This window comes from Takifugu flavidus, chromosome 7 (assembly GCF_003711565.1).
Source record: "Takifugu flavidus isolate HTHZ2018 chromosome 7, ASM371156v2, whole genome shotgun sequence".
NCBI lineage: Eukaryota > Metazoa > Chordata > Actinopteri > Tetraodontiformes > Tetraodontidae > Takifugu > Takifugu flavidus.
In genome coordinates, this window is record NC_079526.1 from 6,114,141 (window position 1) to 6,133,088 (window position 18,948).

Here is an 18,948-nt window from a genome sequence, read left to right on the forward strand (position 1 = left end):
CGGTGCATTCCCGAGCTCCTCTCTCCGACTTGGAGACAATCAAAGGGTTGTAATTGGAGCAGCTGCAGAGAGGGAGGCAGTGCCGTGACACTGCAAGCAACGTATATTTTCAAAGGGGGAAAAGCTGCTCACGATGTGGAAACTGTAAACACGGCCAATAAAATGATCACAGAGATAAAAGATTTGTGTTTGGCACAATCGAGCACACACACACACACATATTCAGGAATATTCCCGGGGTTTTCAGCCAGCGCGTGTCTCTGATCGCAGTGTGTGGCGCAGAAGCATCAGCCGGCAGCTCCTTATAAATCCTCACCTCATTGTTCTAACATCGGCTTTGCTAATCTCTGCACTCTGGATAACATCTGCCGGGGTGAACGTGTGTTTTCCATGTTAACTCAGCTTAGGTCTCCATGGAAAAAGACACGACATGCATACGAAGCAAATGGCTGCACTGACTCAGGCTGATGGAGGGAAAAAGAGGCAACTTTCAAAAAGCCACAGGCGACATTTTTGTCTCTTTTGTCACTTCGGGGTGACAAATCTGCACGTGTCTACAAAGCAAGGTTTTGAGGGAGCTTTTGCTCTAGAAATGAAATACGTGTGAAAGGACTGGATTGTGAAGTAGAGGAGAGGTCATGGGGAAATATTTGCAGTATTGTCGGCCCTGCAGCTGTGGAGCTGTGAGAGGAAAACTGAATGCACAGCTGCACGCTGAGGCCTCAGCTTCTCAAATTGCTCCTGCTTCGGTTTCCTGCCCTCCTTTCCATCCAGGCCAAACCAAGCCCTTATTAAGCCCGCCCACATCTTAATAATCTATGATGTAACCTCAACATCGCCTTTTTAAAAAAAAATATATATATATTTTTTTTTCCATTCCTACTCTACCTCCATTGTCGTGCTAAATATTAACAGGTGTTTAAGTGGAGGAAGAGGAGGAGAATACCGCCCCCCCCCCCCCCCCCCCCCATCACCGTCGGCGTGCCTGTCTATCCATCTGCACACATCTGCTTCGGTTTTGACCGTTTTGTTTGTCCATCTGTATTTGTGTTACTGCCTCCTCCTTCTTCTCCGACCCCCTCTGTCAGCAGAGGGAGGCTGAGGAATGATCAGTCAGGCTTTGATGCCGCTGGCCCCCGCCCCAACTCTCCACAGCCCATGAGGCCGGGCAATCAGGAGAGCCTCCTGAACCAAAGCTGTGTGACACTCCTGTTTGGAGCAGGAGGACGGCTGACGTGATATTAACAACCACACATGTTGCAAACGCCTTCACCTGTCAGGGCGCAACACACTCGCTCACTATCGCAACCGGCACAACAGATGCCTGGATGCTGCACCGCACATGTGGCAGACAGGAAGTGCTTGGGTCTGGAGAGGGATCAGTGATGGGGGGGGGGCGTCCCTTCATCCTCAGCAATCATTAGACAAGACTCTTCAGAGGAAGTAAGAAATCAGCATCCCATATCATCCATACTTCCCCTCCTTGAAGATACAGTTCTGGATGCAAACTGATTTGATCTGAGTGGAAAGTCCACAGCTGGTTAAAACCCGTCACTCAGCACATTTAACGGTCTGTCTGTGCAGCAGAGATTTCACATAAATCAAAGATCTTCTCTCTGGTTGGGCCATAATATGCTGACACAATGGAAGCTTCCACATTCATATTAAAAGACTTCACTTTATCAGCAGTGGAATAATGAAAAAAAGCAAAACACTGAATGTATTTCCATGATATCTGCCTATTCTCTCCTCTCCTCTCCTCTCCTCCTCTCCTCTCCTCCTCTCCTCTCCTCTCCTCTCCTCTCCTCTCCTCTCTCCTCTCCTCTCCTCTCCTCTCCTCTCCCCTCCCCTCCCCTCCCCTCCCCTCCCCTCCCCTCCTCTCCTCTCCTCTCCTCTCCTCTCCTCCTCTCCTCTCCCCTCCCCTCCCCTCCCCTCCCCTCCTCTCCTCTCCTCTCCCTTCCCCTCCCCTCCCCTCCCCTCCCCTCCCCTCCCCTCCCCTCCTCTCCTCTCCTCTCCTCTCCTCTCCTCTCCTCTCCTCTCTCCTCTCCTCCTCCTCTCCTCTCCCCTCCCCTCCCCTCCCCTCCCCTCCCCTCCTCTCCTCTCCTCTCCTCTCCTCTCCTCTCCTCTCCTCATGGGTGCGCGATGATCATGGCACACTTCATATAGAGTGCTGGAAAATAAAAGCCAGATTGGTGTGTGCTGCAGCTGTAGGAACTGTCAGCATGTGTCTGGGGAGGAGGAAAAATAACTGCTCACTCAGCATTCCATCACGCACATCTGCAGGTCAGGTTTGAAAATAAAACCTTTTCTCTCCACGGTGAAGCCTGCAGACTAGCGTTGCTATCACTGCCTCAGTCTCCTCCACTGGTCCAACTTTATTCCCATATTTGAGTCAAGATATACGCCAATTTCAAATATTAAGTGATTTTACATTTCAGCTGCTGAGACATGGTCTGTGCCACCATCCTCTCTCTGTCTCACTAAATGTGCAGACAGACACCCTGAGGAGGCCTTTCATCCAGCTAAATTACCTTTTTCAATGGAACCGGTCACAATTATTGCAGACTGGTTAATCTATATTAACTACCTCTAATCTATATTAGACATATTTTACCCACAATATGAACAAGTTAGTAGCTAAATTGCACTGGCAAATGTTTAATCCCATTCAAGTTTCAAAATCGCAAATTGTGCACACCCACACCTCAGAAACAATAGAGAGGCTGTTGTGAAGACTGCAGATCAGGCCGGCCCCCCCCCCTCAGCTCAGCCCAGCACAATCAAACCCGACCTCACACCTGCTGCGTGGCGTGAGAGGACGGAACAACTGGAGGCCTGGACAATGTGTGCATGTGTGTCTGCGTGTGTTTGGGAGAGAGTTCACGTGTGCGTGGTCATGTAAGAATGCATCAGCGCTGGTGGCACAAGGCAGAACCTCAGCTCGATTTAACTCGCCTCTGAATGCCACTGCGACGCCAGGCGGGCTTTGTGTGGCCACATACCTCCACTGAGGAAGATATGGAAAAAATCTTTGGACCCGTAAGTCGCTGAGATTACATGGCTCTTCTCATCCCTGGCCTCAATAATGCCACAGATCTGATGGTGCCATGTCACTGGAATTTAAGGCTTTTGTCCTCATAAGAAAAATGGACCTCCGTGTCGCCGTGGCGTCATGTGCTTGACCTGGCCGCTCAAGAGCAGAGATGGTTTCTGTGCGCGTGTGAAAAAGGAACGCGGCCACAGATTGGGGGGGATTATCCGTCGAAATAGAAAGGGATCAGCGAAAAAACGCCACATTGGCTGGGTTTCTGTAATTGCGTCGCCGCCGCGATGGATGGCCGCCGCAGCTGTCCGCACAAACAGCTGCCGGCCCGAAAAGGTCGGGAAGAACAAACTGCGCCAGGGAAGGAGGGCAAGGTGGGGCGAATCACACCCGGGCCGTGAGAGGTTGCGCAATATCGCAACTTGGGAAGAGTGCACGCGGGTTTAAGAATCGGTTTTATTGGAAAGCACATCTGCTTGGAGGCCCATTTCCCAGTCTGCAGCGAGGCGTTCTCCAAGACAGGAAGAATTTGGGGGTGCGCTGTTGTCAAGTACTAAAAAAGTAAAACAGACAATGTTTTCTGACTTTTGTAATGTCTGATATCTGAGTTTATGAACTAGAGTTTATGAGTGTGGAGATCCAGATTCCAGGGGGTCCGAATGACTTGATGCATAAGTATGTATGGACTTCTTCCAGAATCATTTAAGAGCACTTTTGTTTTGCTCGTTCTCTCGCTCAGCCCGAGGCCTTGTGGCTCGTTGCACCACATCTATAAATCAACGGGAATGTGGGCTTATATCCCGGAGCGAGCTCGCTGACTCAGTCTGGCAACGCTGATCACATTCACATCTCCTCGGCCTGTTTGCGACAGCAGACTGATAAACGAACACACATCATGGGACATGATCCCTCTTGTTTGAATTCTGCTCATATCGTGCTTCGACGGCGGGGCCACATGAAACAGGTGGGCGCAGGTAACACCACGGATCTGCGGTGTCTTGGCGATTGTTGCCGTGGCAAACAGCAGCGGTGTTGTTGGATCAACAGAGAAATAATAAAGAAAACACCTCAAAAAGTGGGCGCAAAGCAGGAGAGAGATACTTTCTGGGTGGGGCTGGGGGAGCATAATGGACGAGGATCGACCGTACTGAGAGACAGAGGTCTCATTCATGTTGCACACATGCTCGGCTTACACTGGGGCCCAACGCTTGGCTGCACTCATATCCTTCTGTCTGTGCATTTGATGGGCTTCAAGAGAATATGGGAAGCTTTCCAAGCGTGACACATGGTGCGCAGACTATGAATATCCACAAATGTAGCATAAGTCAGGTTTAGTTGTGGGTGTGTTTCTGAGTGTTTCTGAGTATGCATGCTCTTTTTTTTTTTTTTTTTCCATTGGTTGCTGTTTGTTTTTTTTCCACTCTCAGAAGTGCCCTACCCAGATATGTGGGAATTAGGCCGCATCTCTCACTACGTCCTACACTAATCAAAGTGCCGATTCTTGAAACAGACAGCTGTTGTCATGTGCCGCGATTCCAATGGCTATCTGCGCCTGTGGCCAGCCGACTTCTTAGTTGGCCGGCTGAAGTTGTGAAGCGTGCGTGGGCTGATTCAAACTCCTGTTGGAGCAGACCTATTCTCTACACTACAGCACAATACCACACACACACTCATCTGAGGTGAGTTCCTTTTTTCTCCTCCTCCATGACATTTCTCATAACATCATCAGATTCCCAGAAGATGCTTATCAGATTTCACAAGACCTGAATGGGAGCACTGCTGGACTGGTTTGGAATACAGACTAATCATCATAAACTAATCCACTGGATCCATAAACACCAGCCTAACGGGCGACGTGTTGTTTTGAATGCATTCTCTGTGAGTGTGACTTGATTTTCTAAAGTAAACACATGGAAAGATTTTATAAATTTCCAAGATTATTTATGTGGAATTTTTTTTTTTCTGTTCCTGACCAACCTCAGCTGTCTGAGTTAATCATGCTGCGCTGGGAGAAGTCCACGCCGGCTATGCTCCTCCATGTTTCACGGTCTTAAATCTACAAAAGCAAGAGGGAGCATTCTCCACATGCCTCCTCGCCTAAAAAATTGGTTGATTGGAATGTCCAAATTTAAACACCCAGAGTTGTGCATCTATTCCTGGTTTAGGGTTAAGGTTGTCTGGGTGGTCCGCTGCAGAAACAATAAAAAAAAACAGTTGCAGATGAAGGATAAATCTTGATTTGCATTTGGAAGGAGAACGTGTAGACAAGTTTTTTTTCTCACATCACTGAGACCAAAATATTGCACTTTGATTCCCAGAACTGGTGCTTGTGCAGATATTCGTTTCAACTTCTAAGTTTCTGGGATCAAAGCAAGTTGCCACAGGTCATGACGAAGCAATTTGTTGCCCATTTCCATACTGAAGTGTGGCTCGGATGGCTCGAAGTGGGGCGGGGGCAGTTTGACGGCTGCACAGAGGAGCCACACTTTTGTCACCACTCCTCCCAATAATAAATAAAACAAAGTATTTGAGAATTCAAGACTGAGGGAGCTTTGACCCTCAGAATGCATGCATGCGCACAAACACATGAGCAGGGTTCAGGTCAGAGGTCAAATGGCCCTGAACTCTCTCCCTCTGGACTGTGGACATCAGAGGTCCCTGTGTGCTGCTCTCCATTTATTTTACCCATCATCCCTCATCAGACCGGGGTGACCCCCTCGACCCCGGGGCTAGGGTTACCTGTCAGAGGACCATCTTTTCATGAGCAGGGGCCTTGATGCTCTGTCAACATTTGTTCTACCGGAACAGAGGTTGGAAGAGGGGTTTTAATTCTGTGGGACGAGTGCAAAACAAACATTAGAAGCTGCACATTAATTCACATAATTCGGTCGGTTCTTAATGATCTCCCACTACTCTGGCTCTCAGAACAGATGATATGGATGCCTGATAGTTCCTGTTTACTCAGTGGAACACAGTAAACAGATGCCTGCATGGACACTTAGAGAGGGTTACCTACAAAACACAACAATCCAGAAGCCCCCCCACCCCACCTAGCCATCAATCAAGGTGTCGTAAGTGTGATCCTTGAGTGTAGATGCTATCAGTGTCGGCCCGCATATACACTCACACTGCAGCTTCCCTTATCTCTCTAAGATAACAGATCCCTGCTAACAGCGCGAGGCCTGAACCAGACACACTCGCTTTCTCTCTCTCTCTCTGTGCGTCTCTGTCTCTCACTCTCTCTCGTATCAGTTCTATACAGGCCACTTCATTTCAGTCAGGGGCCCCCAGAAAAAAAGGGATAAAAAAACAGCCAATTTGCTCTGGTTCCCTTTTAAAATTCAATAAGTGTGGCTCCTATATTGCAGCCCTGGTGCTGGCAGAGGCTACAGAGGCTGCCCCCCCCACCTCTGATTTCTATCTCTGATGTTATCAGGCCGCAGAAGAAACACGATACATGTCTCAGTTAACTAACTTCCACGGGCATGAAATTGAACAAAAATCGGAAGCGTGGCGCTCCAACGATTTCCTCCAGCCGTGCTTTGGTTTTACTGTGCTGTTGTTAATAAAGTTATGGGTTTGATATGTCCGGGTTTATCAGCACGTGTGCGCCGCTGCATTACCGAACATCTGGGGGGGGGGGGGGGGGGGTTGTGGCGCGGGAGGTCACCTCCGTTGGGTGTTTTTTGCTCCCGTCGGTTTGAGGACAGCCAGTTGTAGAGATGGTCCTGTGCTGGCCGTGTTTTGGGGCTGCCAGCAGACCACAGCACATTGGGCCTAATAGCAAAAACAAGCATCTCGGTGTGGAGCTGGTCCCACAGTGTGAGGACTTTAATGAGGAACATGTGGAGCTGCCCAGACACACAGTCAGAGGAAACTCAATCCCTTACTCCCTGATTTTCCTCCCCCTTTCCATTTCCCTTCCCCCCTTTTTCCCCTATTCTTTTAGCCGACTGTCTTTTACTCCAGGCTAGTTTTTACTTCTGCTCTGCTCCTGTATGTATCTCTTATCTCTTATTATTTCCCCCACAAATGTACCATATTATTGTCAGGGTTCCACATAACTGTTACTTTCCTATTAAATTACATTGTTTTTGTTCTTGTTGTTCTTCACCCACCCTCTATAGAGACTTGGCATCACTGCAGCACATGCAGCAGGGTCATGCAACGCAATATTATAAGGAAGAAAGAGGTCTTTCTTGAACCATCAGGTCTGACAGGCGGCCCTGGAGTCCCTTTCATGTGCTGAATTCATCCTTGCATCCACTTGGATCAATTAACTGTTTGCTTCACTGCTTTTCAGTGGAACCTTCACTCAGAGGATGGAAGTCGAATGGAAGAATTAAGAAAAAAAAAGTAATTGTTTTATTTTTCTTTCTACAGGAAATGTCATCACTCTGTCCTGAGGACAACGCCTGCAAGAGGTGAGACGCAGTCCTGCAGACCTTATTTTAATCTGCTGCAAAACACAGACAGTTGCAATACCCCCACCCCCCTACCCCCACCCCCACCCCACCACCGGCAACACACGAGTGTAACATGTTTGAGGGGATTTCAGTCGGGACCCTAAAGCACGACCATAAAGCACATCACCTAAAGCAGCCTCCAAAATTAGCTGAACAAACACAGTGAGGTAGAACCCTCTGGGGGGGATAAAGTTGGCACAGTGGGTCCAGTGTGACCAAGGCTCAGAACAATCCAAACGTTCCAGTTGGCTTGAGCTGTCTTCGTCTACCCCCCTCCACTATATATATCAGCCCCACATCAACACGGCTCTGTGAGGACCTTTCAGGAGACTGACAGGCCACCTGAATCACACAATTGTGTGGCCGGAGGAGCCTGCATGTGTACAGAAAAACCAGTGATCCAATAACCGTCTGGGTTCACTTCTCCCTCATAAAGTCAGGAGGGAGGCGCAGAGGGAGACCCACAGCTGCACCAAAACATACGCTCTCCCCTCCCGAAACCCCCGAGAAGCAACAAAAGAACGCTACAGTTTTCTCAGTGCTGATATTTCTGTCAGTAAATGGCCGCCGCTGCAGTCGGGCGGCCGCAGAAATCGTGGAAATCTGCATCCCGGGCTGAAAACGGGTTAAGTGTGTGTGGTTCGCAGATGGTCCGGCCTCACAGCAGCTGTGCAAATGAAAGACGGTGTGTTGTTGGAGGAGCGAGAGGGGTGGAAAGTTGGCCACAAAAGTAGAGCTAGAAGTTGCTAACAGGAACTGTAATGGAAAAATTAATGGCGCACTGAGAACTGCTGAGAGAAAATAATTGTGCTTTTTCTTTTGATTCTTAGTATTTATGTGACAGAGAACAGCTCTGCCTGTTGTCAGTGTTTTAGGAGGCTAAACCACAATGTAGAAAATAACAAAGATTGGAGTTAATGAGCTGAAATATGGGCTGAAATGAGCTGAAATAACAAATGTGGCCTGTTAGAAAAGTGACAGATAGATAAAGTAAGAAAGGCGAGTTCTGATTGTTTGCTCACACAATTCTAAATGTGGAGTGAGGAAGCAACAGGTGGGAGAATCCTGCTTAACGCTGAAATAACAGCAGCATTTGTCAGGGGGGGTGGGGGTCCAATAGAACAGTTGGCCCCTGCAGAGCTTTATGGTCGGATCTCCAGCAGTCTCACATAGCATTCGCGGGAGAAAGGTTGCAAAAGTGATCATTGATGAACATCTACTTCAGGATAAGTCGCGGACCTGCAGACAGTAAGAAGCAGAAGCTGCGATCCTCCGATTCTAATCGTGGCAATTATAATTTCACACTCCCTCGCCCTCCCTTTTCTGCGCCTCGTACCAATAATTGCCACAACATGTAAATATTAGGTTGTTAGTGAATAATTAGTGTTTCATTGGTCAGCCAGCACCTCTGGGCCCCGTCTCCGCCGCAGACCCCTCCCCCTAGAGCCGCCCTGAAGACAGGGGCCCCGTTTGAATGACAGTGCTTTGGAAGGAAGACGAATTTTTGTCTGATTTCCCGCAGCCGCAGCGTCGATGAGAAGCAGTCGAGGAACTCCATTCTAACTGAATGGATTGGTATGGGGAGAAGCGGACCACAAATCACGGCTAAGCGGCAGCTTTTGGACTGTGTAACGTTGACGATGGTTCTACTTTCGCTGCTCTTTCGACCAGGTAAGTGCCGAGTTTTGTTCCAATCTGTGCCGCTCCACTCTGCGCTGCGTGCGGAGCCGCGACCCCTTCACGGGAAAAAAGTGTTTTTTTTAAATGTTGAGCAGATGATTCTAACCTTTTTGGACACAATGCTTGTTCCCGATGCACGTCTTAAGGGGGATCTGGAGTTTTGGGGGTTGTTTTAATCGGGGAGAAAAGTCTGATAAGTTGCACGTCCACTCCGGAGCAGAGCCCTGTTGCTGCGGAGTGTCCCAGCCTTCAGCCCGCTGCGCAGCTAGCCGAGCAGCACCACTTCGCCCACTCCACGGGCGTCTTTTTTTAAAAACACATTCCAGCCGTTGTTGCTTGAAACGTCCCATAACAACACTCCGCTAACACCACCGGGAGCCTAAATGTGATAGAAAGCCAGCAGAGCGCCGTTGCTCATGTTTTATAAGTCGTGCGGAGCCGCGCGTTAGCTCCTCCGTTAGCATAGCTCATTAGCAACCTGGCGTCCAGCTCCCGCAGACGGAGCCGCAGGAAAAACAGCGAGTTTGTTTTTAACCAGCCCGCTAATCCAACACCGAGCGGCAGCCATTATCACCGAGGCTGCTTTTATCACACGGGATTCCCCCCTGTCTCTTGGTGAAGCTAAGCGGACCGAGTTACGACCCAGCTTGATTTATTAACTTTGTTAACCACCATGATGCTCGGGGGTCCAACTCTTTGGCCTCTGAACGTGTTGATCACTCCTCTATCCAAGTTATCCAAGGACGCTGATTTATCCTTCTTGTCTTGATTATTTTTTTTACATACGTCACAATCGCACAGGGAGAAATACTAGATAAAAATGAAATAAAATAATCAACAAAAATCCCACCTTATTTGAGGTAATGGCTGTTGTTTTAGTACTATAAAAGTAGGTCAAACTTTATAGGTAAGTAGTTTTATTTACATTTAGAAATACATGGACATAAGGACATTTTTGGCACTCTCCAACTTTAAGATTTAGTCCCAGATTTTATTGGAGTGATTTCCATGCCGCTCATGCTGTAGGAATGTTTTGTGTCCGGCACCAATTGAATTGTAATACCTGAATACCATCACTGTTTGCGTGGTCACCGGGAGCCTTTCCCAGGCTCCCACACGCTCCTCACATTTGTAGGTAGCTTACCAAGTGCCAGAACATAAAGACCCTTTTGGGAGATGCTCGGTTGTCGATGGCTGGGCAAGCAGCGATTGTCAGAAAGTGTCAATCACGCTGGACTTCGGTGACCCCTGGGGGAGACGGGGGAGGCCTCGTTGGAATTCAGAGCAGGGATGTCGAATGCCTCTAACTTGACCTCTCGCACTCCATCTCGGTTTTATCAGCACTTGTGTTGAAGTGCGGCAACTGTGAGGCGCATTAATCTTCTGTCGTGGCCTCTTCGGTGCCTCGGCTGCATGCTAAAGGGAGGATGTGCTGTAATCATTAGCTGCTCCGAGATGGTACGGAGCTATTGTGAAGTTGTGCGTTAAATCTTTTAAGAACATTCGAGGCAGCGTTTGAGAACCAACACTGAAAACAAGTCTGAAGGAGCCGTTCTCTGCTTTCTTTGTCAGCAAATATCAATCTGGTGAGTCAGAACTTGACAGGAAGTTCTGAAATTGGATGATACCTCCCAAATATCACATGCTGTGCAATGTTTCAAGCCCCCTCCACACACACACACGCACACACTTAACCACAGTTTAGACACAGGAGTTGCTCCAGAAGTGAGTCCTGATGAAATCCCTGCTGTGCTTTGCTCTGTAGGTTAATGGATTTCATTCAGCCAGGCAACATTCGAAACTCTCAAAACCCAATTACACAATGTTTTCAGAATTCTAGTGCAGTACACACGCCAGGCCAGTGGGTGGCGGTAGTGACACAGACACTGTACATCTATGAATAAAATGCATGATCACACCAGTGAACATTTTCGAAACACCAAAGTTTTCCAGTGGACTGAGGAAGGTGGAGTTGCTTCTACGAGCAACCATGACAACTAAAACTAAGAACACGCTAAGACTGTGGCTTGGGAGTGGTGTCAGTCTTTTCCTCTCAATGGTCTTCTTCTACATTTATGTTTGCACTACATCTCCTCGCGCTAACATAGTTGCCTGAAGTTGTGGTGTGCATGCCCCAAGACGCTTTACCTTTACACCCGGATGGATGGATGCAGCAGTGTTTTCACATCGCTCTGGTTTTGGGCGTTCTGGTGTCAACAGTCCAACCAGAATTTAAGTATTGCATTGCGTAAATGGGGTCTCGGGAACAAGCGTTTTGCTTAGCCATTACTTGTTACCATGCAGGTTTAAAAACAACACATCTAATTCCCAGCATCACTGAAAAGGTCAGAATTGTAAATGAGTTCACCTGCTCTGTGACATCACCTAAACAGCCGCCCCCCTTAAAAATACATTAAACACGAATGTCCCAGGGTGGCTCAAGGCAAATACCAAATAAATAGCCTCTACTTCAGGACTGTCCATCCAAACTGTAATGTTTTGGATACAATAGTGAAGTGTCCACACTCTGCAGTTTTTGTTCGGTTTACTCTGTCATAGTTGTGGACTGATTCTGGACCACGGTCCAGGACCATGGCCCCACAAGCGAATGTGTTGGGCTTTGATGGTTTAATGGTTAAACAGCATAAAATATTAACGCTGATTGGTTTTGTTTTCCAGCGCATTGCCAGCAGTGTCGAATCCAGCGCTGCAATGCAGAGTATGTGTCCTCGACCTCGCCCTCTAGTGGCCTACAGGAGGATGTGACCCAGGACGTGGACTACTGCATTGCTCTGCGGGCCTACGCTCTGTGCACCAGGCGGCAGGCGCGTAGCTGTAGGGGCGACCTGGTCTACCATTCCGCCGTCTTTCGCATCAAGGAGCTCTTCTCTCAACACAACTGCTCCAGCGATGGGCCCACCTCCTCCGCCAAAGTCCCCAGCACCTCCCGCCCCGCCGTGCCGGAGCTGTGCAACTACGAGAGCCGCGTGCTGGTGATGGGATCGGCCTCGCAGCAGAAGAAATACGCCCACTGTGGATTATTCGGAGACCCGCACCTACGGACATTTCGTGATGAATTTCAGACGTGCAAGGTAGAGGGGGCGTGGCCTCTGATCGACAACCGTTACCTGTCGGTGCAGGTGACCAACGTGCCCGTCGTCCTGGGTTCCAGCGCCACGGCAACCAGCAAGGTAAGGATGGATTGAGGGTAGTTTCTTTTGTCTTCGATTCACATATCATCATGTATTTCTTTATTGAAGCCTCATAATGTGTTACCTGTCAAATTTTCCCAAAGATTCCAAAAGGAAAAGTAAATTTTCCGCTCAACTTCGAGGTTATTTTCGTCAGCGTGTGGATATTTTCTCAGGCTAATGCCGAAATTTGGTAGGACAGAGAGAACCGGTCGATATTCGAGGGCTGTTTGGTGCGGACTTGCTAGCTCTTGTATTCCCATAAATTATCAAACGTGAAGCTAATCCTGAAGTTAATCATTCCATGGCGTCTGTGGAGCCTGCAGCATTCCTCTCGTCTTGGAGTTCCCTCAGATCTGCGAGGGAAAAGTGAGAGAGGGGGAGAAGAGCGGCGGGGAGGGGAACGTTCAGCGGTGTTGAATCACAGACATGCTTGAGCGCTCTACCTTTAACACATGGGTGGTCATATGGTAGTGATTAACGCTCACTCCAACGTTTCCCTGCACCGCCGCAATTTGGAATGTTTTTTTCACCCCTCTGGTCAAATAATTAACTGGCTGCTTTTTGTGTAAATATGGAAAAAAACATAAAGGAATAATTGGGCAGCAGCGAGGCTTTTTGATGCCATTAATTAAAGCGGCAGCTTTAGCGCCGTTGAGGCGTTAGCAGCATGCTCTCCGTGTGCTAATGTAACCCCAGTTTTATCTGTGCCAACACCCGCACTGCCCCGTCATGCTTTTCTGCTGTTGTTTTCATCTGCCAGATTTAAGACAGGAAATCATCCATCAAATCCAGTTTTGCAGCAAGTGTAAACGATGCCGCTTTACTTTAAAGACGGACTTTAAGAAAAAAAAAGCTCATCTGGAAGACATGCGGCAGAAGGAGAGTCTGTCCTGTGAGCCGGAAGAACAATGGGAGTGTTGCCGTTTCTCTGCCAATGTTTGTTTTAGATAAGACGGTTGTCAGAGTGAAGAGGACACCCGAGGTGTGATTCCCAACTCGGGCTTTTGTCCTTTTTATTGATCTTTGTTCCAGTGCACATGTGCAGACACCTCCTGTCTGTTTGCCACATTTGATTCCAGCTACGTTAAACCGGCCCACCAGCTTCTTGTGTTACGCTTACAACATGTCCGACTCGATGGTCAGCGCTCGACGAGCATGTGCAGAGCAGGTCGGGTTCAGTTAATCCAATAAAACTCCCAAATGCATTACCTGAAATTAGATTAGGTACAAAGTAGTTTTTCCTCGTCTTGGATGACTTCAGTATTCGTGCAGGGTGTTTTGTCACACCCATAACACACACAGTCTGAGTGTGATCACGTAACTCTCCGACAAGCAGGTGCTTGACAAGCTAAAGCCAAACGTGTTTTAAAAAAAATAATAATTAAATGCATTAGATCACATATTCAGAAATACAAGAAGACTCTGTAAGGAGAGCCAAAAGAAATGACGCCAAAACTACAAACTGACAATTAAAACCCCATTTATGCAGAGGAGCCTGCAGAAATGTGGCATTTGGGGGGGCCTAAATTTATAGGATTAATTTGTGTTTACTCGCTGCTAAAATGCCTTTTTGTCACTGTTGCAACGTTTAACGAGGAAGTTAGCTGCAGCAGATTTCTCACCACTTCTTTCTGTCTTGGTTCTTTTGTCCTCTTTTGAATAGACCTAGTTTTTATGTGAGTGATAACAGCCCAGTTGGGTCTCTGACTGAAGAAATGAGGACATTTGTAGTTACTGATTTATCACTGCTATTGTGGAGAAGTGATCTGCTGCCACCTCCCGGCCGTAATAGGTACTGCTGCAAGTCCGCATCAGGGTTGACGTGGGTTTTATTAATGAAAAAGCTGTAAAATGATGAGATTGTGTCTTCAGATTAAAACTGTTCTTTTCTTCTTTCAGATCACTGTGATCTTCAAGTCATATCAGGGCTGCACAGATCAGAAGGTGTACCAGGCGACCACAGAAGATCTGCCCCTTGCCTTTCAGGACGGAACTCGCACTGGCGGCGAGAGCGGCAGCCTGACTATAGCAGAGCGCGGCGGCTCGGGGGCGGGCCGGCAGGTGAAAATACAGGCCCGCTACATCGGCACTTCCATCATCATCCGGCGTGTCGGCAGCTACCTGACCTTCGCCATCCGCGTGCCAGAGGACACTCTGGACTTTTCAGAGGACAATGGCGGCCTGCAGCTCTGCCTGCACGGCTGCCCGCGCAACGAGCTCATCAAAGAGCACATGCTGGGCCGCCACGGCCAGCAGCCCCGTGTGCAGGGCACCAACACAGAGCTGGGCCCCCTGCGGCCCCCTCGCCAGGTCTACACGGTGGAGCGCGCCACGGCCAAGTGCAGGGAGACCCTGCAGGTAGAGGACGTGTACTTCCAGTCCTGCGTGTTTGACTTGCTGACCACGGGAGACCCCGAGTTCTCTTTAGCAGCTTACGGCGCTCTGGAGGACTTGAAGGCGCTGCCGCCAAGTAAACTAAAGCAGAACTCCCCCCGGACTCCCGGTCCTCACAACCAGGGGGCGTGGCACACGTCAGCCGGCACCCCCCTGCTCTCACTCCTGCTCCTCACTCTTCTGCTTTGGTAGAAGTCAAACAACAGAATGTTGTTGTTGTTTTTTTGTTTTTTTTAAAAAAGGACACGGAAGCACAACCAGCTTTGAGGAGAGAGCGACTGAAGCTCGCACCTCAGAGACGGACATCTCCAGACGCGTCCTTTGTTTTTGGGAGGGGGAGTGTGGATGCTGCGATCAGTCTGATGTCATTTGAAGGAGCTCGCTGCCCCCCCCCCCCCCCACTCACCCCGTCTCTGGATTCCCACATGAGTCCCATCATTTCAAGATAAATGCAGATAAGAGGCAAAGTGCAACATTCTTCACCGTTCAGAAACTCAGTGTTAACTGGTCAGCAACAGTCTTTGAAGAGGCTCAATGTAAAACAGGGTTTTGTTTCTTTGTAAATAATTCAGTTTAACTGAGAAATAATCCACCTTCAGACACTCCTCCCTATGTGCAGGTCCGTGCTGTCAGGAAGCTGTTTGGCTTTAGTCTGTAGAATCTGTACAAATCAGCAGCACTTAACAGCAGCAAATGTTCTTTTGTGCGTCACAGATCTGCATGCAAAGTATCCAGGATCCAACAACTGTATGTAAAAACTACCTAATCCTCCAGCTCAGTGTGATACCATCACTTCTCTCATACAGTTCCTCTTCAAGCTGTTTGTCTTCCAGTTTTAAAAGGAAAAAAAACACAAATCTTTATATAATAATATATTAAAAGAGTGTATATAGCTGTTATATATGTGTACATTTGCCTGTGTATAGATGTTTTAACTGTAATGTTTTACTTTTTATGAATACTAGGTTATTTTGAGATTTTCTTTTGAAAGAAAAGTAAACTAATATGTGTTGTGCTGTATTTGTTATTTCTTGTATTAAAGTGTTGGACACTCCAGATTTGCGTTTTTATTTATTTTGCTGTCCCAAAGGCTCGTTATCATATATTTGATAACGATCCACGCATGGGTAAAACTGGTTAAGCACGGGCGCCCCCTGGTGGTGCGCCACGTCTTCCATCATCATTTCGTTTCACCCAGAAGATTTAATTACAGTCAAGATAGACGTCACAGTAAGATTACTCCTTTTAATCCTGTTAGTTTATCATTGAATATTCTCCCAGTAATGAAGTGAGTGACGTCACCTTTGTGGCAACATGGCTGAACTGAAGTGAGTTTTAAAAAGGATTAACGGCAATATGTGAAATAAAGTGACTCGGTGGGGGGAAGCGAATTCCCCGTACTTTAATGATTTAACGGGATATACCATACACGCTTTAAATGAGGTGTCCATATGGACCTCTTAAATGGCTTCAGTTAAACCTGGAAGGTTCTGGATTTTACTTTAAAATGCATTTTCAAGTTATTTACCTGCCTTTTGCCCTTTCGGATGCAGCAAAACGCTAGTAATGGTTGTGTAGTACCGCAGCTGTCCAGAAGGGGTCCTCAGTCATCAGTCGGCTGGGAGACCGTTTTGACAGCAGACTGAATTTCAGTTCCTCAGAATAAATGCAGAAATGTCACATTTGAGCTCTTTATTCCCTCAACGCTCCCAACAGGGTTTCATCTGTGGTTAGTTTGATGTTTGTTGCACCCATAACAGGGAAGTAATCATCTTTTGTGGCAATTAGAACAGCGCACGTATAAATAGCTTTATAAGAAAGTATTTTGAATCTAATGTGACCTAGTGGCACCATGTTTCATCCCAGCGTCGTCTCTCCTTCTCCATATTCCTTCAGTCCCACTCAGTGAGGTGGGGAATGAGCTGGCCAGTGAAACATATCACCATTTTCTCCCGGTCCTGGACTGATTCCAGTCTTCCTCGGATGGCTTCATCACCTCATTCTCAGGATGAGGAGGAGCGTGGAGAGAAAGAGGGATGAGGAGATGGAAAAGAGGTGGTCATGGATGTCCAGTCAGAGCTGTCACACTGTGAATGAAAGCAGGACTGTCGGCTGCATCCTTCACTGGTTTCCGTCTGAGCCGTTTCCAGTTGAGGCTGTGGTTTCAGGCTGAACACACATGCAATAAAGAGATGAGTGTATGAAGCTGAGAGCTGGTTTTAAACTTCTTTAAAGGGTGCCACCATGAGAAGAACTGGAAAAAAAGGTCCAGTGTCATAATAAAACCCAGCTCTGACAAAACGGAACCAGTCTAATATTTTCCCTTATTTCTTTAGGCACAAAAAGACCAAAAAAATTACATTTGACTCACTTAATTAAACATGTTGTTGGTTGACCGATTTAAATATTATATGAAGATAACAAGTTCAAGAAGTAAAAACTACTCCCACAACAACCAGGCCACATGTCCTCTATTTCCCAGTACAACCAGTCCATTTATTCTCTCTCCCAGTGTGACCGGTCAATTTTCCCCTCTGTCCCTGTATAGCTAGTTCATTAATTCCCTCTGTCCCACTATAAGCAGTCAATTTATCCTATTTGTCCCACTAGGACCAGTCTCTTTATTCCCTACCCGCCACTATAACTAGTCCACTGAATCTCTCTGTCCCACTATGACCAGAAAACATAATTGCTCTTCTCACCATTACTAGTTAATCTACCCCCTCTGTCCCACTATAACCAGTCCATCTATAACCAGTCCACCTACCCCCTCTGTCCCACTATAACCAGTCCATCTATAACCAGTCCACCTACCCCCTCTGTCCCACTATAACCAGTCCATCTATAACCAGTCCATCTATCCCCTCTGTCCCACTATAACCAGTCCATTTCCCTCTGTCCCACTATAACCAGTCCATCTATCCCCTCTGTCCCACTATAACCAGTCCATCTATCTCTGTCCCACTATAACCAGTCCATCTATCCCCTCTGTCCCACTATAACCAGTCCATTTCCCTCTGTGCCAGTGTAACCAGTCCCTGTCTTCAGTAGATGTCACCGGTCAGTCAGATGAAGAGGTAAATGGACCGGTCCGTGGTGCCGTCCGTGTTTATTAGAAGGGAGGACGAGGACACAGACCACCCTGCTGGACCCCCCCACCTGTCTCGACTTTCCCAGTAAACAAGGACAATTATCAGGTTAATGGGATGAGAGAAAAGGAGTGATTGATCCTCTGAACGGAGGAAATTAATTAGATATTAATAGAGCACTTGGCAAGATAAATACCAAGTCCTCAGCTTGATTGATAATTGATAGACTGACGTCTGTCTTCATCCTTCAGCCTTTAATGAGCCGGCCTCCATGAGGGCAGATGGTCTATACTGTCCATGAGGTGATGGAGAAGACAAACGGGTTTGATATCTAAAGAGGAGACATTCACACACCAGCATATTTACACATGATATTCGCCTCCACAACCTCTGCTGGCATTTAGTTGGGCCCCACTTTGTGTTTTTAAAGATAATAAATCGGATTCATATATTCACCGATTCACAAGACCTGGCCAGGAGAGAAATGTGAGTGATGTCGGGGGGTGGGGGGGCACACCTGTGAGGCCTCTGAGCTGCTCTCCCTGCTGAACCCCCCCCCCCCCCCCGAGCCACTGTTGCACCGAGCACATTCGACATGCACACACATGAACAGGCCGTTACACGGATCGGCGCAGCAGAACAAAGAGCGGGAAGCCCTCACCTGTGTGCACGTGCGAGCGCGCTCGTGCATCTGCCTCGGTGGTGAGCAGCTCTGATCCTTCTGCTGCTCCTCAGTAATCAGAGTGACAGCGAAGCAACACGACACGTCTCACCTACTGCTGCTCCAGAATGGGTACTGACCTACATATCAAATCATACGCTCCTGGTGTGTGTGTGTGTGTGTGTGTGTGTGTGTGTGTGTGTGTGTGAGAGAGAAACATAAGTGTGATTGGCAGGCCTACTTTCAGTAAACATGCTGCCTCCCCCGGGTTCCTGCTTCCTCGCATCTTCTGGGCGAAGCGCTTCACACTGCAGAGGTGTCGCCGCCTCTACTGTAACCATGTGTTTTGTCCCCAAACAAATGCCCCCCCCCCCCACCCCCCACCCCCAAGTGTTCCCCCACCTCCACAAAAAAGGACCTG

General features: G+C 48.0%; 1 protein-coding gene and 1 long non-coding RNA gene across 2 annotated transcripts; one reads left to right on the top strand and one right to left on the bottom strand.

Annotated features, from left to right (window-relative positions):
• The first annotated feature begins 8,915 nt into the window (after window positions 1-8,915).
• Window positions 8,916-15,833, top strand: rgmd (RGM domain family, member D). The gene is made up of 3 exons (XM_057038249.1): window positions 8,916-9,180; window positions 11,869-12,380; window positions 14,283-15,833. Exons 1-3 carry the CDS (start codon window positions 9,087-9,089, stop codon window positions 14,967-14,969), a joined length of 1,293 nt encoding a protein of 430 aa, XP_056894229.1. The 5' UTR covers window positions 8,916-9,086; the 3' UTR covers window positions 14,970-15,833.
• A 621-nt stretch (window positions 15,834-16,454) lies between these two features.
• On the bottom strand, window positions 16,455-18,850 carry LOC130528653 (uncharacterized). Its single transcript, XR_008951344.1, has 2 exons — window positions 18,528-18,850; window positions 16,455-16,946 (listed from the first exon to the last, which is right to left on the bottom strand). It is a non-coding gene; the product is annotated as an uncharacterized LOC130528653 (long non-coding RNA).
• Window positions 18,851-18,948: the final 98 nt, after the last annotated feature.

What these genes read in the sequence shown, in the direction of transcription:
- rgmd (XM_057038249.1), top strand. Translation starts at nt 9,087, where the DNA reads ATGGGGAGAAGCGGACCACAAATCACGGCTAAGCGGCAGCTTTTGGAC. An exon ending in TTCGCTGCTCTTTCGACCAG is followed by an intron (nt 9,181 to 11,868) that starts GTAAGTGCCGAG and finishes TTTGTTTTCCAG; the next exon opens with CGCATTGCCAGCAGTGTCGA. An exon ending in GCGCCACGGCAACCAGCAAG is followed by an intron (nt 12,381 to 14,282) that starts GTAAGGATGGAT and finishes TTCTTCTTTCAG; the next exon opens with ATCACTGTGATCTTCAAGTC.